Source organism: Phlebotomus argentipes, unplaced genomic scaffold, assembly GCF_947086385.1.
Source record: "Phlebotomus argentipes unplaced genomic scaffold, Phlebotomus argentipes genome assembly scaffold_18, whole genome shotgun sequence".
In the NCBI taxonomy this organism is placed as follows: Eukaryota; Metazoa; Arthropoda; class Insecta; order Diptera; family Psychodidae; genus Phlebotomus; species Phlebotomus argentipes.
In genome coordinates this window covers 13,760,993-13,779,274 of record NW_026776177.1, presented here as the reverse complement: position 1 = coordinate 13,779,274, position 18,282 = coordinate 13,760,993, and the positions used below count along the sequence as shown (strand labels likewise).

General features: G+C 42.8%; 3 protein-coding genes across 3 annotated transcripts; 1 reads left to right on the top strand and 2 right to left on the bottom strand.

Annotated features, from left to right (window-relative positions):
• Positions 1–801: 801 nt before the first annotated feature.
• On the bottom strand, positions 802–11,707 carry LOC132260476 (gamma-1-syntrophin). The gene is made up of 8 exons (XM_059758608.1): positions 11,314–11,707; positions 6,936–7,318; positions 6,566–6,692; positions 4,811–4,954; positions 4,384–4,727; positions 3,748–3,972; positions 3,241–3,444; positions 802–3,109 (listed from the first exon to the last, which is right to left on the bottom strand). Exons 2-8 carry the CDS (start codon positions 7,311–7,313, stop codon positions 2,999–3,001), a joined length of 1,533 nt encoding a protein of 510 aa, XP_059614591.1. The 5' UTR covers positions 7,314–7,318; positions 11,314–11,707; the 3' UTR covers positions 802–2,998.
• A 113-nt stretch (positions 11,708–11,820) lies between these two features.
• On the top strand, positions 11,821–14,906 carry LOC132259757 (mitochondrial intermediate peptidase). Its single transcript, XM_059757513.1, has 5 exons — positions 11,821–11,881; positions 11,950–12,137; positions 12,197–13,048; positions 13,385–14,068; positions 14,297–14,906. Exons 2-5 carry the CDS (start codon positions 11,997–11,999, stop codon positions 14,714–14,716), a joined length of 2,097 nt encoding a protein of 698 aa, XP_059613496.1. The 5' UTR covers positions 11,821–11,881; positions 11,950–11,996; the 3' UTR covers positions 14,717–14,906.
• A 94-nt stretch (positions 14,907–15,000) lies between these two features.
• LOC132259756 (cullin-4A) lies at positions 15,001–18,260 on the bottom strand. The gene is made up of 6 exons (XM_059757512.1): positions 17,815–18,260; positions 16,546–17,422; positions 15,639–16,479; positions 15,403–15,573; positions 15,191–15,343; positions 15,001–15,115 (listed from the first exon to the last, which is right to left on the bottom strand). Exons 1-6 carry the CDS (start codon positions 18,080–18,082, stop codon positions 15,020–15,022), a joined length of 2,406 nt encoding a protein of 801 aa, XP_059613495.1. The 5' UTR covers positions 18,083–18,260; the 3' UTR covers positions 15,001–15,019.
• Positions 18,261–18,282: the final 22 nt, after the last annotated feature.

Genomic DNA, 18,282 nt, shown 5'->3' with positions numbered 1-18,282 from the left:
AATAAAGAAATGAGCTAGGAATAAAAAAAAACTGATTAAGAAAATAAAACAGGTGTGAAGCCATACGAAACACACGCAGTTTGTATAAAAGTGAAAAATGAAAACTCATACCTTGTAAAACGAGAATTCAAATAGGACATTTCCACCAGACGCAAACTAAACTATTAATTTAAATGATGAATATTTAAGGAGAAAACTGCTAGAATTTAATATTATAAAAATATACTTAAAGAGGAAAGGTGAAACTTGAAATATTCATTGAATTTATGTAAAGAAAAAACATATTTGCAGAAAATAAATACCACACGATAATAATTTCAACGGCATTTTAAAAAGTATGATATTTATTTAGAAGAAAGATAAAATCAGTAAATTAGTAGAGCGGAAGATCACAGCAAAAAGTAACCGAATGAATTGATAAGAAGGGAGGAGGTGATAAAGGAAACACATACACACACGTTAAAGAGAACCTCCGAGTAATACCACGTGAAAAACTATTGAACGATTATATCTTCATTTCATTTAAAAAAAAAAAGGAAAACTTATTATGGATATTTAAAAAAAAAAGAATGAAGGAATAATATGATAAATAAAATATTATAAATCCAGAAATACTGAACACAAGAATGTTCTATGTAGGGACATTTATTATCATTATATAGTATTATATTATACATATAAATTATATTAATAAAACTATTTAAAAAATCAATTTTCAAAAAGAATTTTCACTTTTACTCTGACGCATTTCGCTTAAAATTTGTTGGGTTAACAAGGAAAGATAACTGCGAAAGAGACGAAAACCGGTATAATTTGGATATTCGTTGAATTTTCTTTCTTAATTTTGTAAATATATAGTACTAAAATGTAAAGCAAAGTTTTCCTAGCAAAGACACTCAACAGCCTCAGGTAAAGTTCAGGATATCTGTGAAAACCGGAAAACAAGAGACTCCACTACGATTCCCAAAAGCTTTTGCTATTTATTGAGAGAACTTGGCTACATTTCAAGCACGGAACATCGACAAGATGAAAAACTGCTGCGATGAGTTTCAAAGGAGACGTTCGCGGTTGCTTTTCTGCAAGAAAGAGAGATGAAGAAAAGAAGAACAGCGAAGAGTGCGAGAAAAGAAAGTGAAAATATACATCATTCTCGTAAATTTACTCTTTTTTTTATTCATCTTTCCTTTTGTGAATATGACTGATTTATTTGATTTTTAATTGAATCCTTCACTTTATCAATGTCTTTTCCAACTATATTCTCTAATATGTGTTCATCTACAGTGCACTTAAGGAAGATGATGGAAATCAAATGGAAAATTTACACATAATCAGAAGATGAAAGAAAAGTCCGGCATTTGTGCCCTGTTTCATAGAGAAAAGTCTAAAATTGTGCTTTTTCTATCGAGATTTTCCATTTCAACTGTTTTGACACAAATATTTTGAATGATTATTCCTATTTTCCATCTTCGGCTTTCATTTATAATACTGAATATTTTCATCGGAGTTCTCAATGTGTTTTCTTTTTACTGAAAATTTCTCTTCTTCCAACTATAATTGATCAAAATTCAATTATAACACTTTAAAATGTATATATTAATATATTTGGTGGGGTGAAAATGGATTTCTTTTCATATTATTTACCATAAATTTTTTTTCTGTCCTTAAATCTATCCATCATTTCGAGTCCTTTACAATAAATCTTGAAAGCATCATTGAAGCTTTCTCACTTAAAATATCAGATAAAAGTGTGTAAATTTACAAAGTCAAACAGTAAAACTTCACAATAAAATGCTATTTAGAAGATTGATAAAAAGAGATGTCAAAAATCATGACAAAATTGCTAAGAAAACAAGTAATGCTACGAGATTCATCTTTTCTAAACATACTTATATACACAATCCTCTCCTCACGTGAAGATCATCAGTGGATTATTTTTGCCCTAAACTTTTGCATTCGCAAACGAATTCTACTGAAATTTTTTTTACAAGTGATGCTGATAATTTATTCATCGAAAACGTTAATGAGATGATTTTCTTTTTTTTTATTGTTCATTGTATAAATAGCAAGAACGAAGATTTCTTAGGGAGAAATTTCGAAAATTTCCACTACATAAATTTATATGCTATGAATTTTATCAAATATTTTCCTAACATCCGTTATATATTTGTTTTCTGAAGAATTTTTCATTCTTCACTAATTGCGTTGTTACCATTTTTCACAGATTCAAACTCACATTCCTAATTTTTTTCCCCTCTCAGAAAACCCAAAAAGAAAGAAGAAAGCAATATTAGTAAATAAATGCAACAGTAAAGATCTAAAGTTTTTTTTCCATTACACTAAAAAATCCTCTTTAGCACCTTTTTAGCAAGTATTTTTCTTCTTGACCCACAAAATTCTTATAGTTTTTCGCCCACGTAAAAGCATAAAAAGACATTAGAAAATTAATATCTCTCTATAGAAATGCAAAAATTGTGAAGAAATGAAATCCCAGAGCAATTTAAGGAAGCTATAATGTGATGATTTGTGGTGCAATCGTTGCCGAGAGAAAGGAATAAAGTTGCTATTGCTCCACTTCACATAGTATTCCTTCTCTTTGTACATTTTTTTTTCTTTCATCTCGTGGAAAAAGAATATTTTTGACCTCTTTCCAACTCGCGATTTTATTAATAACTTAGCAATATTGTATTAAACTCTCAACTAACGTCTCAATGTCTATATCTTAAAGGTAATATAATCATCTCTTTCCGCTCTGTCGTCTTGTCAACAAGCTAATTGTAACATTAGAGTTGTAAATAAATCCTCTTTCTAAAGTACATATTTCTTGGAATTAAACTGCCTCTAAAAAGGAAAAACAAGAGATTCTGTCCATCTCGCAATCAATCACAAACATTCAGTTCGGAAAATGCACGCCAAAAACCAGAAACCGCCAAAGAATCTTTGATTTTTGTCCTCAATAATAAATTCCTCTGTTTCTTCGTCGATATCGCGTTTCTTTGCTTTACGTTTGCTGAATTGAACTCAAAAATGCCGGATCAACAGAAGCAACTTTAGCTGTTAAAAAGGCATGCATGCAAAAGAGCAAACTTTGCAGCACTTGGCATTCCAGTTCCTGAAAATAATCCAAAAAGAGTCGAGACGGGAAATTGTTTAAAAAGAAAACCACAGCCAACAAATGTATTATTATTGAAAAAAAAGATGGGCAAAGGTATAAATAACTCTGCTAAATGTTCAAGAACTCACTTTAGTCTCAATGGCCCTCGTCTCATGATCCTGAAAATGGAGCTTCAATTTTGATTTGCCATCATCGCTGGAGCCGCGCAATTGGGAGAATTTATACTGCCACACAATTGTGGCGTCCGCGCCCTCGGCCAGGCTGAAACCATTCTGCCAGTCCAACGTCAAACCGCCACCCTTCCCATGGTGCGACACGGCGAATGTTTTCCGCTGAAACACACAAAAACAGAGAAACATTATTTATCATTCAAATGGCCAAATTGTCAGGCTTTTCAACATTCTTCTCTGCATACGCCCTGAGGATAGATTCAATATTTCAGGACTAAAACCACATTTTCACTGGTTGACATTCGAGCAATGCTTTTGTCTCTATTTTCTTCGGTTAATGTTTCCGTTTACAATCATTTGAATCTGAATCACTTCCAAAAATTTTTGTTTTTGAAGAGCACACACTGTTCGGATCAGGGCGTAGGACACCCGGATCGGTGATTCGGAGGATTACCAAAAACTCACCCCCAATTTGATGACGCTCGTCACAATGGCTGTATTCCAGCTATTTTCAATTCTCAAAAGTTCCTGGCGCGTCTCTACGCTTAGATATCGAGGTTCATGACCTGAACTCTGAAGCAGGAAGCAATGCTGGCGTGAATCCACGGTTTCTGACTCCTTCACCACACGGAACATCGTCTGGTACACTTTATAGGCGACCGTTGACTTCGACAATCCAGCCACATTCACCTGCAATGCCCACAAAATCAATGCACGTGAAATTTGGAATTCAAATTGATGAGTAAAAGGTATTAATTGCAAATGCACTGTCACTGGACTGAAGATGAATTTACGGTATTTGCATTTCCAATTAAAATTCCTAACACAAAGTCTGCACTGAATGGAAACAGGAGTAGTAAATCAGTTGGATACTAATGATAAGTAATAGTATTTGCGATACGCTAAAATGATTATCTTGAACGAATTGCCATGAGCTATTGTGATGAGAAGTGCTCTAGAATTCAGTGTAAAATACACATTGAAAACCCTCTCATGTTGAGTATTAACTCAATCCACAGCTCTTGATTGATTGAATGCCTTTCCCAGCCTCACCGGAGACACCGAACAGATGGGAATTCAGGGCGGAAAACTGACTCTTACCGGTGGTGAATCAAACAGCATAACTTCGGTGCCTTTGAGAATGAGGAAGCGAGGTTTGTAGCTCTGCCACGAGAGATTTGTGCTGATGACACCCTCATTTACCCATCCCATGTACTCAATGCGCTCGCCCACGGCAAAATTGCGATTGTACAGCTTCATCTGCAAATGCGTGAGTCCCACAATGTTGTCCGTGATGTACTTTAGCCACTGGCTGAGGATGGCCAGATCGTCGCAGTGAATAACGCCAGTGGAGACGCCATTGAGGCCTCTCACCTCAAAGGCGTTGGGGCGCAATTTGTCCGTGCCGAAAATGTATCGCGTGACATAAGCCATCATGAGCGGCACTGCAAAAGGTGGATTGTACATTACATTTTTCTTCAAGTGATTCCGAGACAATTTGTGTGCGCGTGTTGTGGCTAAAACTCACCCGACACGATGTCCACCCACTTCTTCTCCGGCTCTGAACACATGGAAATGGGTCTACTGTTGTTTGTTGATGACTTCCAACCTTCGTCAGCCTTCAATTCAGCACACGTCGCATCATTGTCCGAGTCGGGAGTCTCTTTGGATACTGAAAAGAGGGAGAACGAATGAAGGTGAAGAGTTGGGAGTAAAAAGCGCCAAAATGACCAATGAAAAATTTATTCCACACATAGTCACTAAATCATGGGAATTAACCGAAGGGACAACGATAGGCGGAGTGGAAGAAAAATGATGGTAGAAACAAAATAAGCAGCAGGAGAAATTTAATCAAACGTGATGATGTGAAACACGAACATGACTATAATTCTCGCCATAGGCGTAGTCAAGAATTGAAAAGGATGCAAACTGCTTACAATTGTGATATTCAATGTTTAACTTGAGCACTGCCTACTTCTATTTATTCCCACACTCCTTTCCACGACCCTAAACATTCGCCCAGGCCACGCGTCATTAAACTATTCTTTTGGCGGACATGATTTAAATTTCAAATAGCAAAGTACGGAAAAATGTATGACAAGGTAGTGTAGAGGGTGGAAAAAATCAGATGATATCAGTTTCTTGAAATCCTGATATCCAAGACATCAGATCAAAATTTTCCAAGAGACTGTCAAGAAACAACAATTAACTTCCTGTTCAAGTTTTCCTCCCACGCTTTTCAGCTTCAGCGAAACAGCGCAAAGAATGTTCTACACATGATTTAATTAAATTCACATTGTTTTCCACTTTAACTCAATTTTCCGAGCGTCATGTTGAACATCTCAAGAATCTCTGAGTGGAATTTTTTTTTCACCAACTGACTTTATGCCGCCGTTTTCACTGTTTTCTAACCAGGAGATATAAAACATCTCTATTATCATTGGTAATTGAGTATAAGTTTGTGCCGAGTGGAGAAATTGCATTTTCTTTTCAAATTGCAAAACAAGAAGCATGAAAAATACAAAGATAAAATGCTATTGAATGAAATTTGAATGCATCAAATCGATTTCTGCTCTTCTGAATTTTCCACTGCATCTTCCAGGCTTCATTACTTTTCAATTTTCTACTAAAGTGCACACACACTTCAAAACTTTCCTATAACGACATTATTTGCAATTTAACTTTGAGATATTAATACATAATTTGAAATTATTGACTTTGTCAATTTCATCTCCAAAGTTTAAATGCATCAATGTGAAGGATGAACATGCAAATTCAATTCCATTTCCCACCAATTTATGAATAATGCACTGTCTGGAAAACAACGGAAGTGCCGGACATGTAAAATAGGAAGTGGGCAAATATTTTATCATAAAATTAAACAGCAAAAATGTTAATTTTCCACACATTTCCAATTTCATATAATTCTCAAGCACTTGTGTGCATGCAACATACATATATGTACATATACTTGTATCTAATTATGCTGATTATTAAAATAAATACGTGCTGTATTATTTCACAAATTGAGAAGTTTTCTTCTAAAATGGCAAAACACTCAAATGAATATTCATGAGCGAGGTGATAATTGCATTTATCGAACCACGTGCGGATTGTGTCTCAAAGGAGACAAACGGAAAATACAGAGCAGAACTCACTGAATTAATAAAATAGAAACCCAACATACTCAAGGATACCAAATTGGAAGTGACCATGGAAATGATGGCTATTATTGGGTTTTGCCGCTCAATTGTCCACCATCGACCCATGACATTAAACTTACGTTGCTTCTGCAGGAACGGCGTCGCAGCTCGATAGTGCTTGACCGTGAGCACCACAATGTCTCCGGCATTCCTCAGAATATTCACCGCATCATCGTGAGGACACGCCGTGATGTATTCGCCGTTGACCTGGAAAAGAATGGATGCAATATTAGTCCCAAGACAGCCGTGCAAATGTCACAACCTAACAATTTGTTCGTGAATTTCGTCCAATAAACTGAGACTGAATATTTCTATCTGCAGAAAAAAGGAAAATTAAATAAATGTCCATCAAGCGGGAAACAATTCCCGGCTATCTCTAAATGGACAGATCATTCTGTCCTACCCAATGATCTCATTTGCAATTTGTGAATTCTTCAATTTCACACTCACCTTGATAATGGCATCCCCAACGAAGAGTTGGCCCGTGGCATCGGCCGCCTGGTCCTTGTAAATTCGCGATATGAGGATGGGCAATTTGTGCTCCGCCCCTCCTTTGATGCTGAGTCCCAAGCCGCCGACCTTCTGCCTTGTGATCTGCACCATGCGCTCCTTGGACTCCGTCGGCGGCCCACCATTGCCCGCTGCCGCTGAAGAGGGCGTCAAGACCTCCAGACGCTGCAGCGTGACCAATTCCATGGACAGATTGAGGCGCATGAGTTCAGGCTTGCTCTTGCCATCGCTCACCGTCACCATTCCGCTGCGTATCTTTATGTTCTGGTCCACTTTTTCTTCAATCGGTGTCGCCATCTTCGACGCATTGATCTTCATATTTCCTGAAATGGACCAAAAAGTTCCTGTGAGGAACTGTATGTGCGTCTCAGGATTGGGGGCAGGAAAAAAAGGTACAAAGACAACGACATATTATCTAACATTTGTCTTCATTTCCCCATAAAAGCACTTTTCCGCCTCCGTTCTCGATTTCTTGTCCTCCTTGAATATCTATCCAATAAACAGAGAGTATGAGTTTAGATTAGAGGCGGAAAAATTCCGGGAAATCCATGAGAGCTTCAAGTAAGATCCACATAACTTGTCATCTTTTCATATCTTTCATACATTTCGCCACCCTTTCGATAGGCATGAAGAGGAAGGAAAGCACGAAGCAGGAAAACCGTCAAGAAATTGATAAATATTTCCTATGGGACATTTTTGTCTCCATCCATGCGACTCTTAAGAACAACTTCCAACATATCTTAATCCAATTGCTGAGACACAAATCACTGGCTTATTTGTCGCCTCAAATCGTGAATTTTCCCAAATCACATGGATTTTCTCAAGTGTCCACCAAGCAAGAGAAAATTTATCATCAAATTACTCTCTTTTTCTATTCACATTTTCCACAATAGAAATACAATTTCATAAATTTCTCAATATTGTGTATCGATTTTGCAAACGACTGCTGATGGCGGAACATTCGTCAATTCTCAGTAGCGGAAATGATTGCCGCCAGCGCTTTTAATTCATAGTGAAGGGAGCGCGCTTTTCACTCATGCCTTTCAACATTTACCCACGCTAAATAATCCCACGTCAATCTTGCATGTTTAAAGTTAAACCCAAACAACGGAACGTTAAATTTCTAATCTTCCCTCATGCCAAAACCGCCAAAATTCCACACTCTTGAGCATCCACGCTGATAATTTAATTGACTTATCTTTCAGACTCTCGGAAAGAAATTCATCTTCTCCGCCGTGACGACACTTCGCGTCTTATCAGATATTCTGGGAATATTCTTCGCCTTCCATGTAATATTTCCTCGCGCGCACACCTCATTAGAAAAAGTGAGCCATTTGTGCCAAAGTGAGTGAAAAGGAGGGCATTAATAAAAGTGAGAAGTTCTGCTTCTGGCCAGATGGGGAGCAGTCGGAAAAATTATTAATTATGTAAGGAAGTTGAGGGTGGAAAAAATCATGGATCGATTTTGGGTGAGAATTTAGGGGAATGTTTTCGCACTGTGTATTCATCGCAACCCCTTGTATGCTAATTCGTGGGCTCATTCCGGAGCGAGCTGGAGGAGGACTAAAAATAGATTCAGCCCATCAGAGCGGCTGAGAGTCGAAGAGGCGCAATGCAATTATGATAAATAAGAGGTTTTTCCTGTTAAACACATGCAATCTTTTCATAATACAATAATAAGAGTTTTATCGCCAGAAATACAACGATATTTATCACAGAATTAAGAGTTTGCCGCCCATTTGACTCTCACCGTCAATCAAGACTTCCTTTTTAATTCAGGCACGTTGTAACAACTTGTGATACTTTTTCTTCCTTCTCTTCGGGCCTCATCATTTATCTCAGCTTAATCCCGAGTCTTTTTGCGCGTCATCATCGTGAGTGTTTGTCTGTGACTCCTTTGGCCTCTCTTAATTACCCAGAAATTCCCGCCACTTGAGCAAGAAGCAAAATGGGAACAATTCAGAGTGGAGAGAAGATGAACACTTGCAGAATAAAAATTTCATGTCTGTGTCAAACCCATTTGGCGGAAGCTCATCGCAATCGTGGTGAATATTTCATGAAAGTCAGGACTATTTACTCTCCTTTCACCCCTATAGTAACTTCACAATCTCCCACAAAACACAGTCTATCGATCTCATCGGGAAAGAGAGGATTTTGCTGAAATATCCACCCATTTGTGAGCATAAATCATGAGATTTGCACATACAGCGTTTCATGAGATGAGAAAAAGGTGAGAATGTCCTTTTAACTATTCTGCATTAACCTATTTTTATTACTATCATCGTTCCATTTGCCCTTTTTCCGTCACCACACAACACACAAGCAAAAGTTCACTCTCAAGAGAGCTCTATTAATCTCCAACCTTCGGTCTATTCATCAAAATAAATTCGCCCAGTGAGAAGGGTTATACAATTACTTTTTGTCAGGATTACAGCTCGGCAGAAAGTGCGAAAAAACGCCCCAGATATATTCAAATGATCCCAGGCATGCCGAAAAAAAAACCCATGAAGGGTGTGTGCAATTTCGGAGCCAATTTATTAGACGGATTTTAATCAAGCACAGCAAAACTTTGCTCACGGACTTTTCACGGGCATTCGTGCTCCGGGTTTGTTTTCACCCAGAGCACAATTGCAACACTTTAATAACTTTTCTGTGATGATGCTTTCACATAAATCACATGGAAATAAGTGAAAGTTTAGCAAGTTTTGGCTTATCTCTTCGACTTGAGGATTATGCAAGAAAGCCATTAGGAATCTTGTGAAGCTGAATATTTGCACACAAAATACAAATCTTAGCACATTTCACCAAGTTACAACTATAAATTTACCCTCATCAATGATTGATGATATTTTACTGAATAATTACAACTTCAATAACAATAACTGTGCACCTCAACACATTTTCATTGGCAATTCCGTGTAAAACATCATTATATTCAGTCACGAATCCTGACTTTGAAATTGTTGGGTAAATTGAATAAATAAAATTACGCTCTGTTCCTAATTTGTTTGCCTTTCTGATTCAATTTTTAGGCTTGAGAAATTGAATGTTTTCGTGTTAAGAATGTCCTAAAAATTACATCTTCACTGTAATTTCTTCACCCAATTTCCTCTCATCAAACCCCTCTGTTATTATTTACAATCCTTAGAATGGAAACGAATCAACGTTAAATAAAACGCAATTTTAATTGCCCTCACAATTGGAAGTATTTTCCCAGACTCTCCAAAACCATATGGTGTGGAAAATTCGGAGAAAATGTGAATAGATACTTTAACTGGATTTAATGTAAAAGCAGAAAACTGTGATGTGAAATCCTAGTCGCGAGAGCAACATAAATCACTCATAAAATGCATTCCAATGCTATGGATTTGGGTTTCAGCGGAAAACGAGTGAGTGAGAGACGAAAAACATGCGAAGAAGAGGATAATCCTCAATGAAAAAAGGCTTCGTTTGATCCCTTTTTCCTCCCCCTAACATTCGACCGGCTTCTTAGGGCGCACAAATCTCCAACATTTGATCGAACCAAATAGAGGGATAATCAAATAAATGGATATTCCAGAAATTCCATCTAAACAATATTGTTAGGCGAATTAATCTATCATTTGAAGGCAGAAAAGGTTGACAATTGAATTGCAATATCAATCCTTATTTTTAGAATTCCCTGACATTTAAATCCCAAACGCAATTCGAGTGCTTTCAAGTGACAAGGCTTGCACAAAAAGCATTCGGTTGCCAGGATTGAATACGCATCAATAAATCATACACTGAGTGAAGTGAACAGTGACAGAAATGTTTTCAGGCGCTCTTTGAGAGTTTCACACAAAAAACTTATGTGCGAAAAGTTTGTGCATCACAAAACTTTTCCATTGCAAGCGTCACAGCAAGCTGTAAAGTTGTTGAACAGAAAAAAGATTGAAGAATCAAGAAACTATTGATGGATCTTGATCGAATATCTCATCTAAGCCCCGCCTTTTTGATTGCCCCGCCTACTCAAAGGCAAAGAAAGAAAGTCAAAATATTTAACATTGTAGTAACTCTCACAGAATTCAGAGCCCAGCCGGAAAATGCCATACAATGCTGGAAATTTGTGGACGTCCTTTGGGTCAAATCCTAAAACAATTTGCGCAAACACACGCTTATGAGTTCCGATTAATCGATAAATTGAGGGAATCGAGCATGAATGTCGCATCATGCAATTTTAATCAATCCTGCGGATTTTCTCTGATTTTCCTGTGCTTCAAGCTGTCGAGAGAGACAGGAAAACCCCTCAAAGCCCTCAAAAACAGGAGAAGTGAAGCAAAACGAAAAAAAAACTTACCCACAAATGACAAAATCGCTGCTGCGTCTCTTCTATTGATTGACCCACAAGAAGTCCTTCGGAGGCCCTTCTCAAGGTTTTCTTCGGCTTTTCTGTGATCGTCCGGAAGCTGAAATATACTATTGGACCCCCTTTGGATGCTTTTCTGTGTCGCTTTCGCCGCACCCACAAGACTTTTTCTTTCACTCTTTTGGTAAAAACAAAGTCGCTGTGCAACTTCTCACACGAAATTATGCATTTCGCCCATATTTATCAGCACCGCCAGCACAAGAATCACATTTTAGAGACTCACAGAAAGTGATTGAGTGTGATTTTGACTTTCTCTGGATGCTTACACACCATGAAAATCACAGGAAAAATGTTCACCCATTTTTTCACGAGCGCCGATCAACAAGAAAAAAGTCGCACTGAAAACCGAGAGTTTTTTTTTGGAGGAGCAAAATGTCAACAGTCGCCTGCTTGGCGATATCAGCGCCGTCGTGCGGAAAAGAGAGTGATTAAAAGTCTGTCCAGTCCGTTTTGAGGTAAAATCTGCAGTTTGGTGTGACTTTTTCCCACGAGAAAAATAGTAAGCATTGCTCCGCGATAAGACTTATCAGTGAATATAAATAGTACGTCGCAATTATCCATTGACAGCCGATCGGACCGACTCATGACTTTGGCTGCCCAGTAGAGCGAGTGCGATGCTGCTGGGCAAGTTGTGCGGGCAGTTCTGGGCCAAGTCCCACATGGTCTCGCGCTCCGGCGTGTCCACCTGGTCGCCCTTGGCCACAGCCTTCAATACCAAGCCCCACCCGAAGCTAAACCTGACCAGGAATGACACGGTGAGGCCTATTTTCCAGCTCTCGGAAGCTTCTTCACATGTGTTCTTTACTGTTTTCAGGGTCTGTTCGGGATCAGCGCTCTGACAAGTCCTGAGGGCTTTTACTTGATGAAGGACAATGCCATAAACAGGACAGATGACTTGATCAAGGAGGCGACTGGCGAACAGCGAAAGAGGAAGATGGTGGAGATCTTTGACGAGCTGTCGGACACTCTGTGCAAAGTGGCCGATCTGGCGGAGTTTGTCCGGCTGTCTCATCCCAATGTGAGATTTCTGCACGCCGCCGAAGACGCCTGCATCAGCATTAGTGGCGTCGTTGAGAAGCTCAACACTGACAAGGAGTTGTACCGCGTCTTGAAGGCTGTGGTGGACTCGGGAGATGCCTTCCCAACCAGTCCAGTAGACGACCATGTGTCCCAGCTCTTCCTGTTTGACTTCGAACAGTCCGGCATCCACCTGGAGGAAGAGCTGAGGCGCCGCGTGCTGCACCTCAACGAGTGCATCCTCCAGATGGGACAGAGGTTCATGGCGGGCGCGATCACACCTCGCGTGGTGGACAAGGAAGTCCTTCCGGAGAGCATCAGACACTTCTTCACGCGCCGCGGAGACAAAATCGAGGTCTCCAGTCTCTTCGCTGAGTCCACCAACGCTCTGGCCCGCGAGGCTGCCTTCCGGCTCTTCCTCTACCCAGACAAGCGCCAGGACGAACTCTTGACGGACATTCTTGGCGCCCGGCGCGAGCTGGCGACCATTTGTGGCTTTCCCACATACGCTCATCGTGCACTCAAGTCATCGACCGTCGAGCGACCCGAAGTCGTAACAGACTTCCTGGAGATCCTGACTGAGGGACTGGGGCCGCGGGCGCAGGAAGACTTCCGCCAAATGGCGCTAATGAAGAGGCAGGAAAATCAGGTATTTTCTCATTGGTCGCAGCATTTTTGCCCACGTCTTTTTTTGTCACTCTCTCGCCTAATCTTCATCGTAAAATTGTCCGCACTTGAGAACTGGAAATCCACGCAATTACTGTGTAATCAGTTGACCTCGCGCGAAGAGAGGTTTTCACCCCCTGAATTTCAAGGCAAGTGTTGTAACGGCGCGTGGCTCTAAAAATAGTCAGAATTCGGACATTGAAGACCAATTTAAGAAACTTGCACTGAAAAGTCCTAATTCTGCTTTTGCATTTGGGCATTACAATTAATGGATGGCATTGGAATATCTTCAGTAGTAACAGCACTTTTATTTTTATAGTCTAACTCCGCCCTGGCGGCCTGGGACACTCCCTACTACACGGCGAAGCTGAAGAAGGAGCTGCTGCAGGTGAACGCGAAGGAGTTCGCGCCCTACTTCAGTCTCGGCGCCTGCATGGAAGGCCTGAACACCGTGACTAGCAGTCTGTGGGGCATCGAGTTGCAGAACACGGAAATGCAGCCGGGCGAGGCTTGGAATAACGACATTTACAAACTGGCTGTGGTGCACGAGGGCGAAGGCGTGCTGGGCTACATCTACTGTGACTTCTTTGAGCGCTCCGGGAAGCCCAACCAGGACTGCCACTTTACCATACAAGGCGGCAAGCGGCTGCAGGACGGCACTTACCAGCCGCCCGTGGTAGTGATAATGCTGAATTTGCAGCAGAGTCGCTGGTCGGGGCCCACGCTGCTCACGCCCTCGATGGTGGACAATCTGTTTCACGAGATGGGGCACGCTATGCACTCCATGCTGGCCAGGACAGAGTATCAGCACGTGACGGGCACGCGCTGCAGCACAGACTTTGCGGAGATCCCATCGGTGCTGATGGAGTACTTCGCGGCGGACCCGCGCGTGCTGGCCACCTTCGCCAGACACTATCAGACACACGAGCCGATGCCCGAGGAGATGCTGAACCGCCTGTGCGCCTCGAAGTTCCTATTCACCGCCTCAGAGACGCAGTTGCAGGTGAGCAAAGACGACAAAGGGCACTTTGCTTGATGATAACACCAAGCAAATAGGGAAACATTGCCTTGTGGAGAAAGCAAATATTATTGCGATCAATTTTGGGCTCTTCTATCTCTGGATCATTTGTTAGTCGTGAGATGAACAAAGCAACTGTTTCTTTGTTAACAAAGATGTAACAAGTTCGTAACTTTATGGGCTGGAAGTGCTAAAATTCAATTCATTCCTCAGGTCTTCTACTCGGCGCTCGACCAGGCTTATCACGGCGCGCCCGCTGGCCAGGGCGCTTCCACGACGGACACTCTGTGTGATCTGCAGGGCAGATACTACGGGCTGCCCTACGTGCCAGCTACAGCCTGGCAGCTGCGCTTCTCCCACCTGATCGGTTACGGCGCCAAGTACTACTCCTACCTAGTATCTCGCGCCGTTGCCTCCAGCATCTGGCACTCCTGCTTTGCGGCGGATCCTCTCAGCCGCTCGCAAGGCGAGAAGTATCGCCGGGAGTTCCTCTCCTTCGGCGGAGGCGTGCCGAGCCGCCAGCTCGTGAGTCAGTTCCTGGGCCGCAACGTGACGCCGCAGACGCTGGCGCAGAATCTCATGGAGGAAATTGACGCCAGCAGCGACACAATCCGGCGACTGACGGAACGATAGTCACACACGCTGACCATTGATGTCTCTCTAGGTGTTTATTATCAAAAACAGGAGTTGGGAAGGGGGGTAGAAATGAAGAGGGGGCGGGAAACTACATTTAGCCGGCTAAGTCATCGCGTCGCAACTTATTTACATCCTCTATCAAACTGTAAATAGTTTCCTTGTTAAATAAATTGATAGACACATCCAATGTCCAATGTTTTCGTGGGTGTCCAGCAAACGAGATAATCAATCTGCATCGCCACCCCCGCTCTGGTGAAATTCAATGCTTTTTTTTCATAATTCTGGGTACTTGCGCAGGCTTTAGGCGACATAATTGTATTGATTCTGGTTGTCCTTGTCGCGCTCCATATAATCCCGATCGATGAGCGACTCAATGCGCTTCTTCAAATCGGCCGGCTGTAAAGAAGAGTTGAAAAAAAACCCTCAATAATTTCTGTGGTCAGCTTAAGATACAATCTCAAAGAGACTCACCTTCACAGGGAACGTGAGCTGCTTGTAGAGTTCACTGATGAGAAGATTGTGGCTGAGGGTCTTTCGCATTTTCATAATTCTAACTATTGCCGCATCGATTTGATACTGCCGATCCTGGTAGACTCGCTCTTCCGTGGCCTTTTGCTCCTCCGTCTGCAAAGAAAGACATCTCATTACCGTTTGGACTTGGCTTTGTCACAACTTCAACTTACAGTCTCCTTCATCTGAATCTGATTGATCTTGATCCTGAAGAGCTTATTTGTGAATTCGTTGTTGAATTGAAATTTGTCACCATCCTCAATTTCTCTGCCCTTCGGGATCTTCGTGATCACTCTGGCCTTGCCGCACGCTAAACTCTGCAGAGTCCTCCGCAATTCGCCATCCTGAAAGACAGTCCAAGATCAACTCAATCTCATTCGACTGGAAAACTAAGAGAGCTCACTTTTACCTCGATATTCGACATGGATTTGATATCCTCGAAAGCCAGGGTGTCCTTCTGGTTGAACAGCAGCAACACCAGCGCCTGGAAGAGCGACACCTGCAAATCCTTCGGCCCCTGATCAAACACCGCCTTGAGGACGCAGTGCCCAAGCGTGGGCTGCCACTGGAGCTTCCTCCCGCTGTGCTTGGCCAAGTAGAACTTGCTGAACAGTCCCTGCAGGGCCACCAATTGTGGCGGCATCGTGACGTCCATGATCGGATACGTCGGCCAGTAGCCCATCGTCAGGATGTTCACCGTGAGATCGATGCTGGTGTTGTAGTCCTTCTCCTGCCCCACCAAGTGCTGCTTGAACGCAATATTAATGTCCTTACTTAGCTCCATGTCCTTAAACATCCCCTCCAACTTCGACGTGAAGCCACCACCGCACTCCTGCTTCAACTTCGACAGCATGCTCTTCTCCGCATCCACCGAGGCGCTCTTCCCCACCAGCAGACGCTTCGCCAAGTCTTTCTTGTAGAATGCCTCGAACACGTCCTTGCCGTGAATGAAGCGGAACAGCACCATGATCTTGTCCAGGATCTGCTCCAGCTCCTCCTCCGTGGCCTCCTTGTTGCCCGCCCGCAGCTTCAAGTCCACATACTTGGCAATTAGCTCGGCGGGTTTGTTGGCGCGCTGATTGATGAAGAACTCAAAAGCCTCACGCAGTGAGTTCACAAACTTATCATTGTGCTCAAAACACGAGTTCACAATGTTGTCCATCTTGTCCTTGAAGTCCAGCAGATCCTGCACCAAGCTCTTGTCCTTCTCCGGATCGATCACAATTGTGCGACCTTTCTTCTTGATGTACCTACAAAAAAAAAAACCGAATCCTTCACTGCCCTCGGCAGAATCCAATGCACAAGACAGCACTTACCCATTAAAGTTGGAGCACAATTCAGCCGTGCCGTTCTTCACACGACTGAACAGTGAGTAGAGTAGTTGCAGATCCGCCAGGCGATTCTCCTCCAGAAGACTGTCCAAGCCCTTCTGCAGAATGCCCGTCAGATGCTCACTCAGCAGCTGCTTCTCCACCGTGTAGATCAGCTGTGGCTTCGTGCTGGGATCCAAATAGTGCAGCAGGCGCTCATTCTCCTCCGCCAGCCGCTTGTCTGCGTGCTGCAGATACTCTGGCACATCCAATTCCTGCATCATACGCTGTCCTTCCGCCTGATACAGCTGCCTCGTGGCCACGAGGAACTTATCCTCAAACGCCAATTGGTAGATCTGAAGATCCGACAGCATTCGCAGCAGATTCTTCAGCAACGTCCTGTCCACCGTGTCACCCGTGCGCTCCTTCTCGATGAGGATCAACAGGCCGTCCACCGTGCGCTTCTGCACAAGGATGTTCAAGGCGATGTGCTTCCTGAACAGGTCCAGGCCCATGTCCCAGATCGAGTGCACAGTGGGATTCTGCAGCACGTACGTGCGATCCAGGTAGAGGAAGATGCTCCGGATCATGATCATGAGCTGACAATGACTCTGCCAGCAACCGTTCATGTTCTTCAGGTACACCAACTTGTCCATGGTGTCCGCAAGGAAGGGCTCAATGTTGGACTTCACGTGGGCCTCTGTGAGTGCATACAATTTGCTGTACAGCTGCGAATCCATCTTGTGGCTGCAAAGATTCTCCACCGCCTGATACAATTCCTCCAGCGAATAGGCGATAGATTTGGACGTCTGGATGGCCATCACTGCCTTCTCCAGCTTCTCCCATGTGTGCTCCTGGTAGTTCTCCGGCAAAACTGGCTTGCCTAGCAGAGTAGAGACAAGTATTAGTGGAACAACCTCAGATATCTCTTAAGTAAAGAGAAAATCCATAAAATCGGGTAGACTCTATAAATACGGTAAGCAGTGTTTTCCTTCAATCAATCGGACTTTACCCCAGAAATTGATCAGCGAATACACTTTGATTCTTACAAGATACCCAGGAGTGCTCTCCTAATTCCAATAAACCCTATCAGAAGACAGGAAGAGCCCCATTTTGCCTAATATCACGCTTCCGGACAAATTGTCAAGAGCTGTCAGGAAAGTGAGGTTATGACACCGCCTTTCCGTCTCTCAGCGGAACCTTGAACGCCCCAAAAAGGGCATTTTAGCACACCAACCATTCCCAGGCACCCGAGTCCACCCCGCGGACACTCACTTTTGAAATTCTTGATCACGAGCTTCTTGATGTCGCCCGGCTTGGCGGCCAGATTGCTTGAGGGCAACTTGAGGAGCGCCCCATTGGAGTTGCCGAGGGCGGAGAAGTTGGCCCGCTTCTCCTCCTGCACACCCTCCGCCTTCACGTTCATCCTGTGCCTCTTGGCCGGTGGATGAATGACTGGACTGGCCGTCTGGTTCTCTTGCAGATGCTTCCTGCCGCCGCTCTGGATACTGTCTCTCTGCGTCCTGTCCGAGTGGCTAGACATAGAAGGGCATATTTCGACACTGGGCCACTGCCTGAGGGTTCACGGGCGTCACTCTGGGTCACGCTACACGTCAATCACGCTTCAAAGGGGTAAAAATGCCACAAACTTTCCACGAAACCCCGTCACTCTTCGCCATACATTCACTATAGCGAACGCGAGTCGATTGTCTCCAAGGCCCACAAGTCTCCGCAGCACTGCTG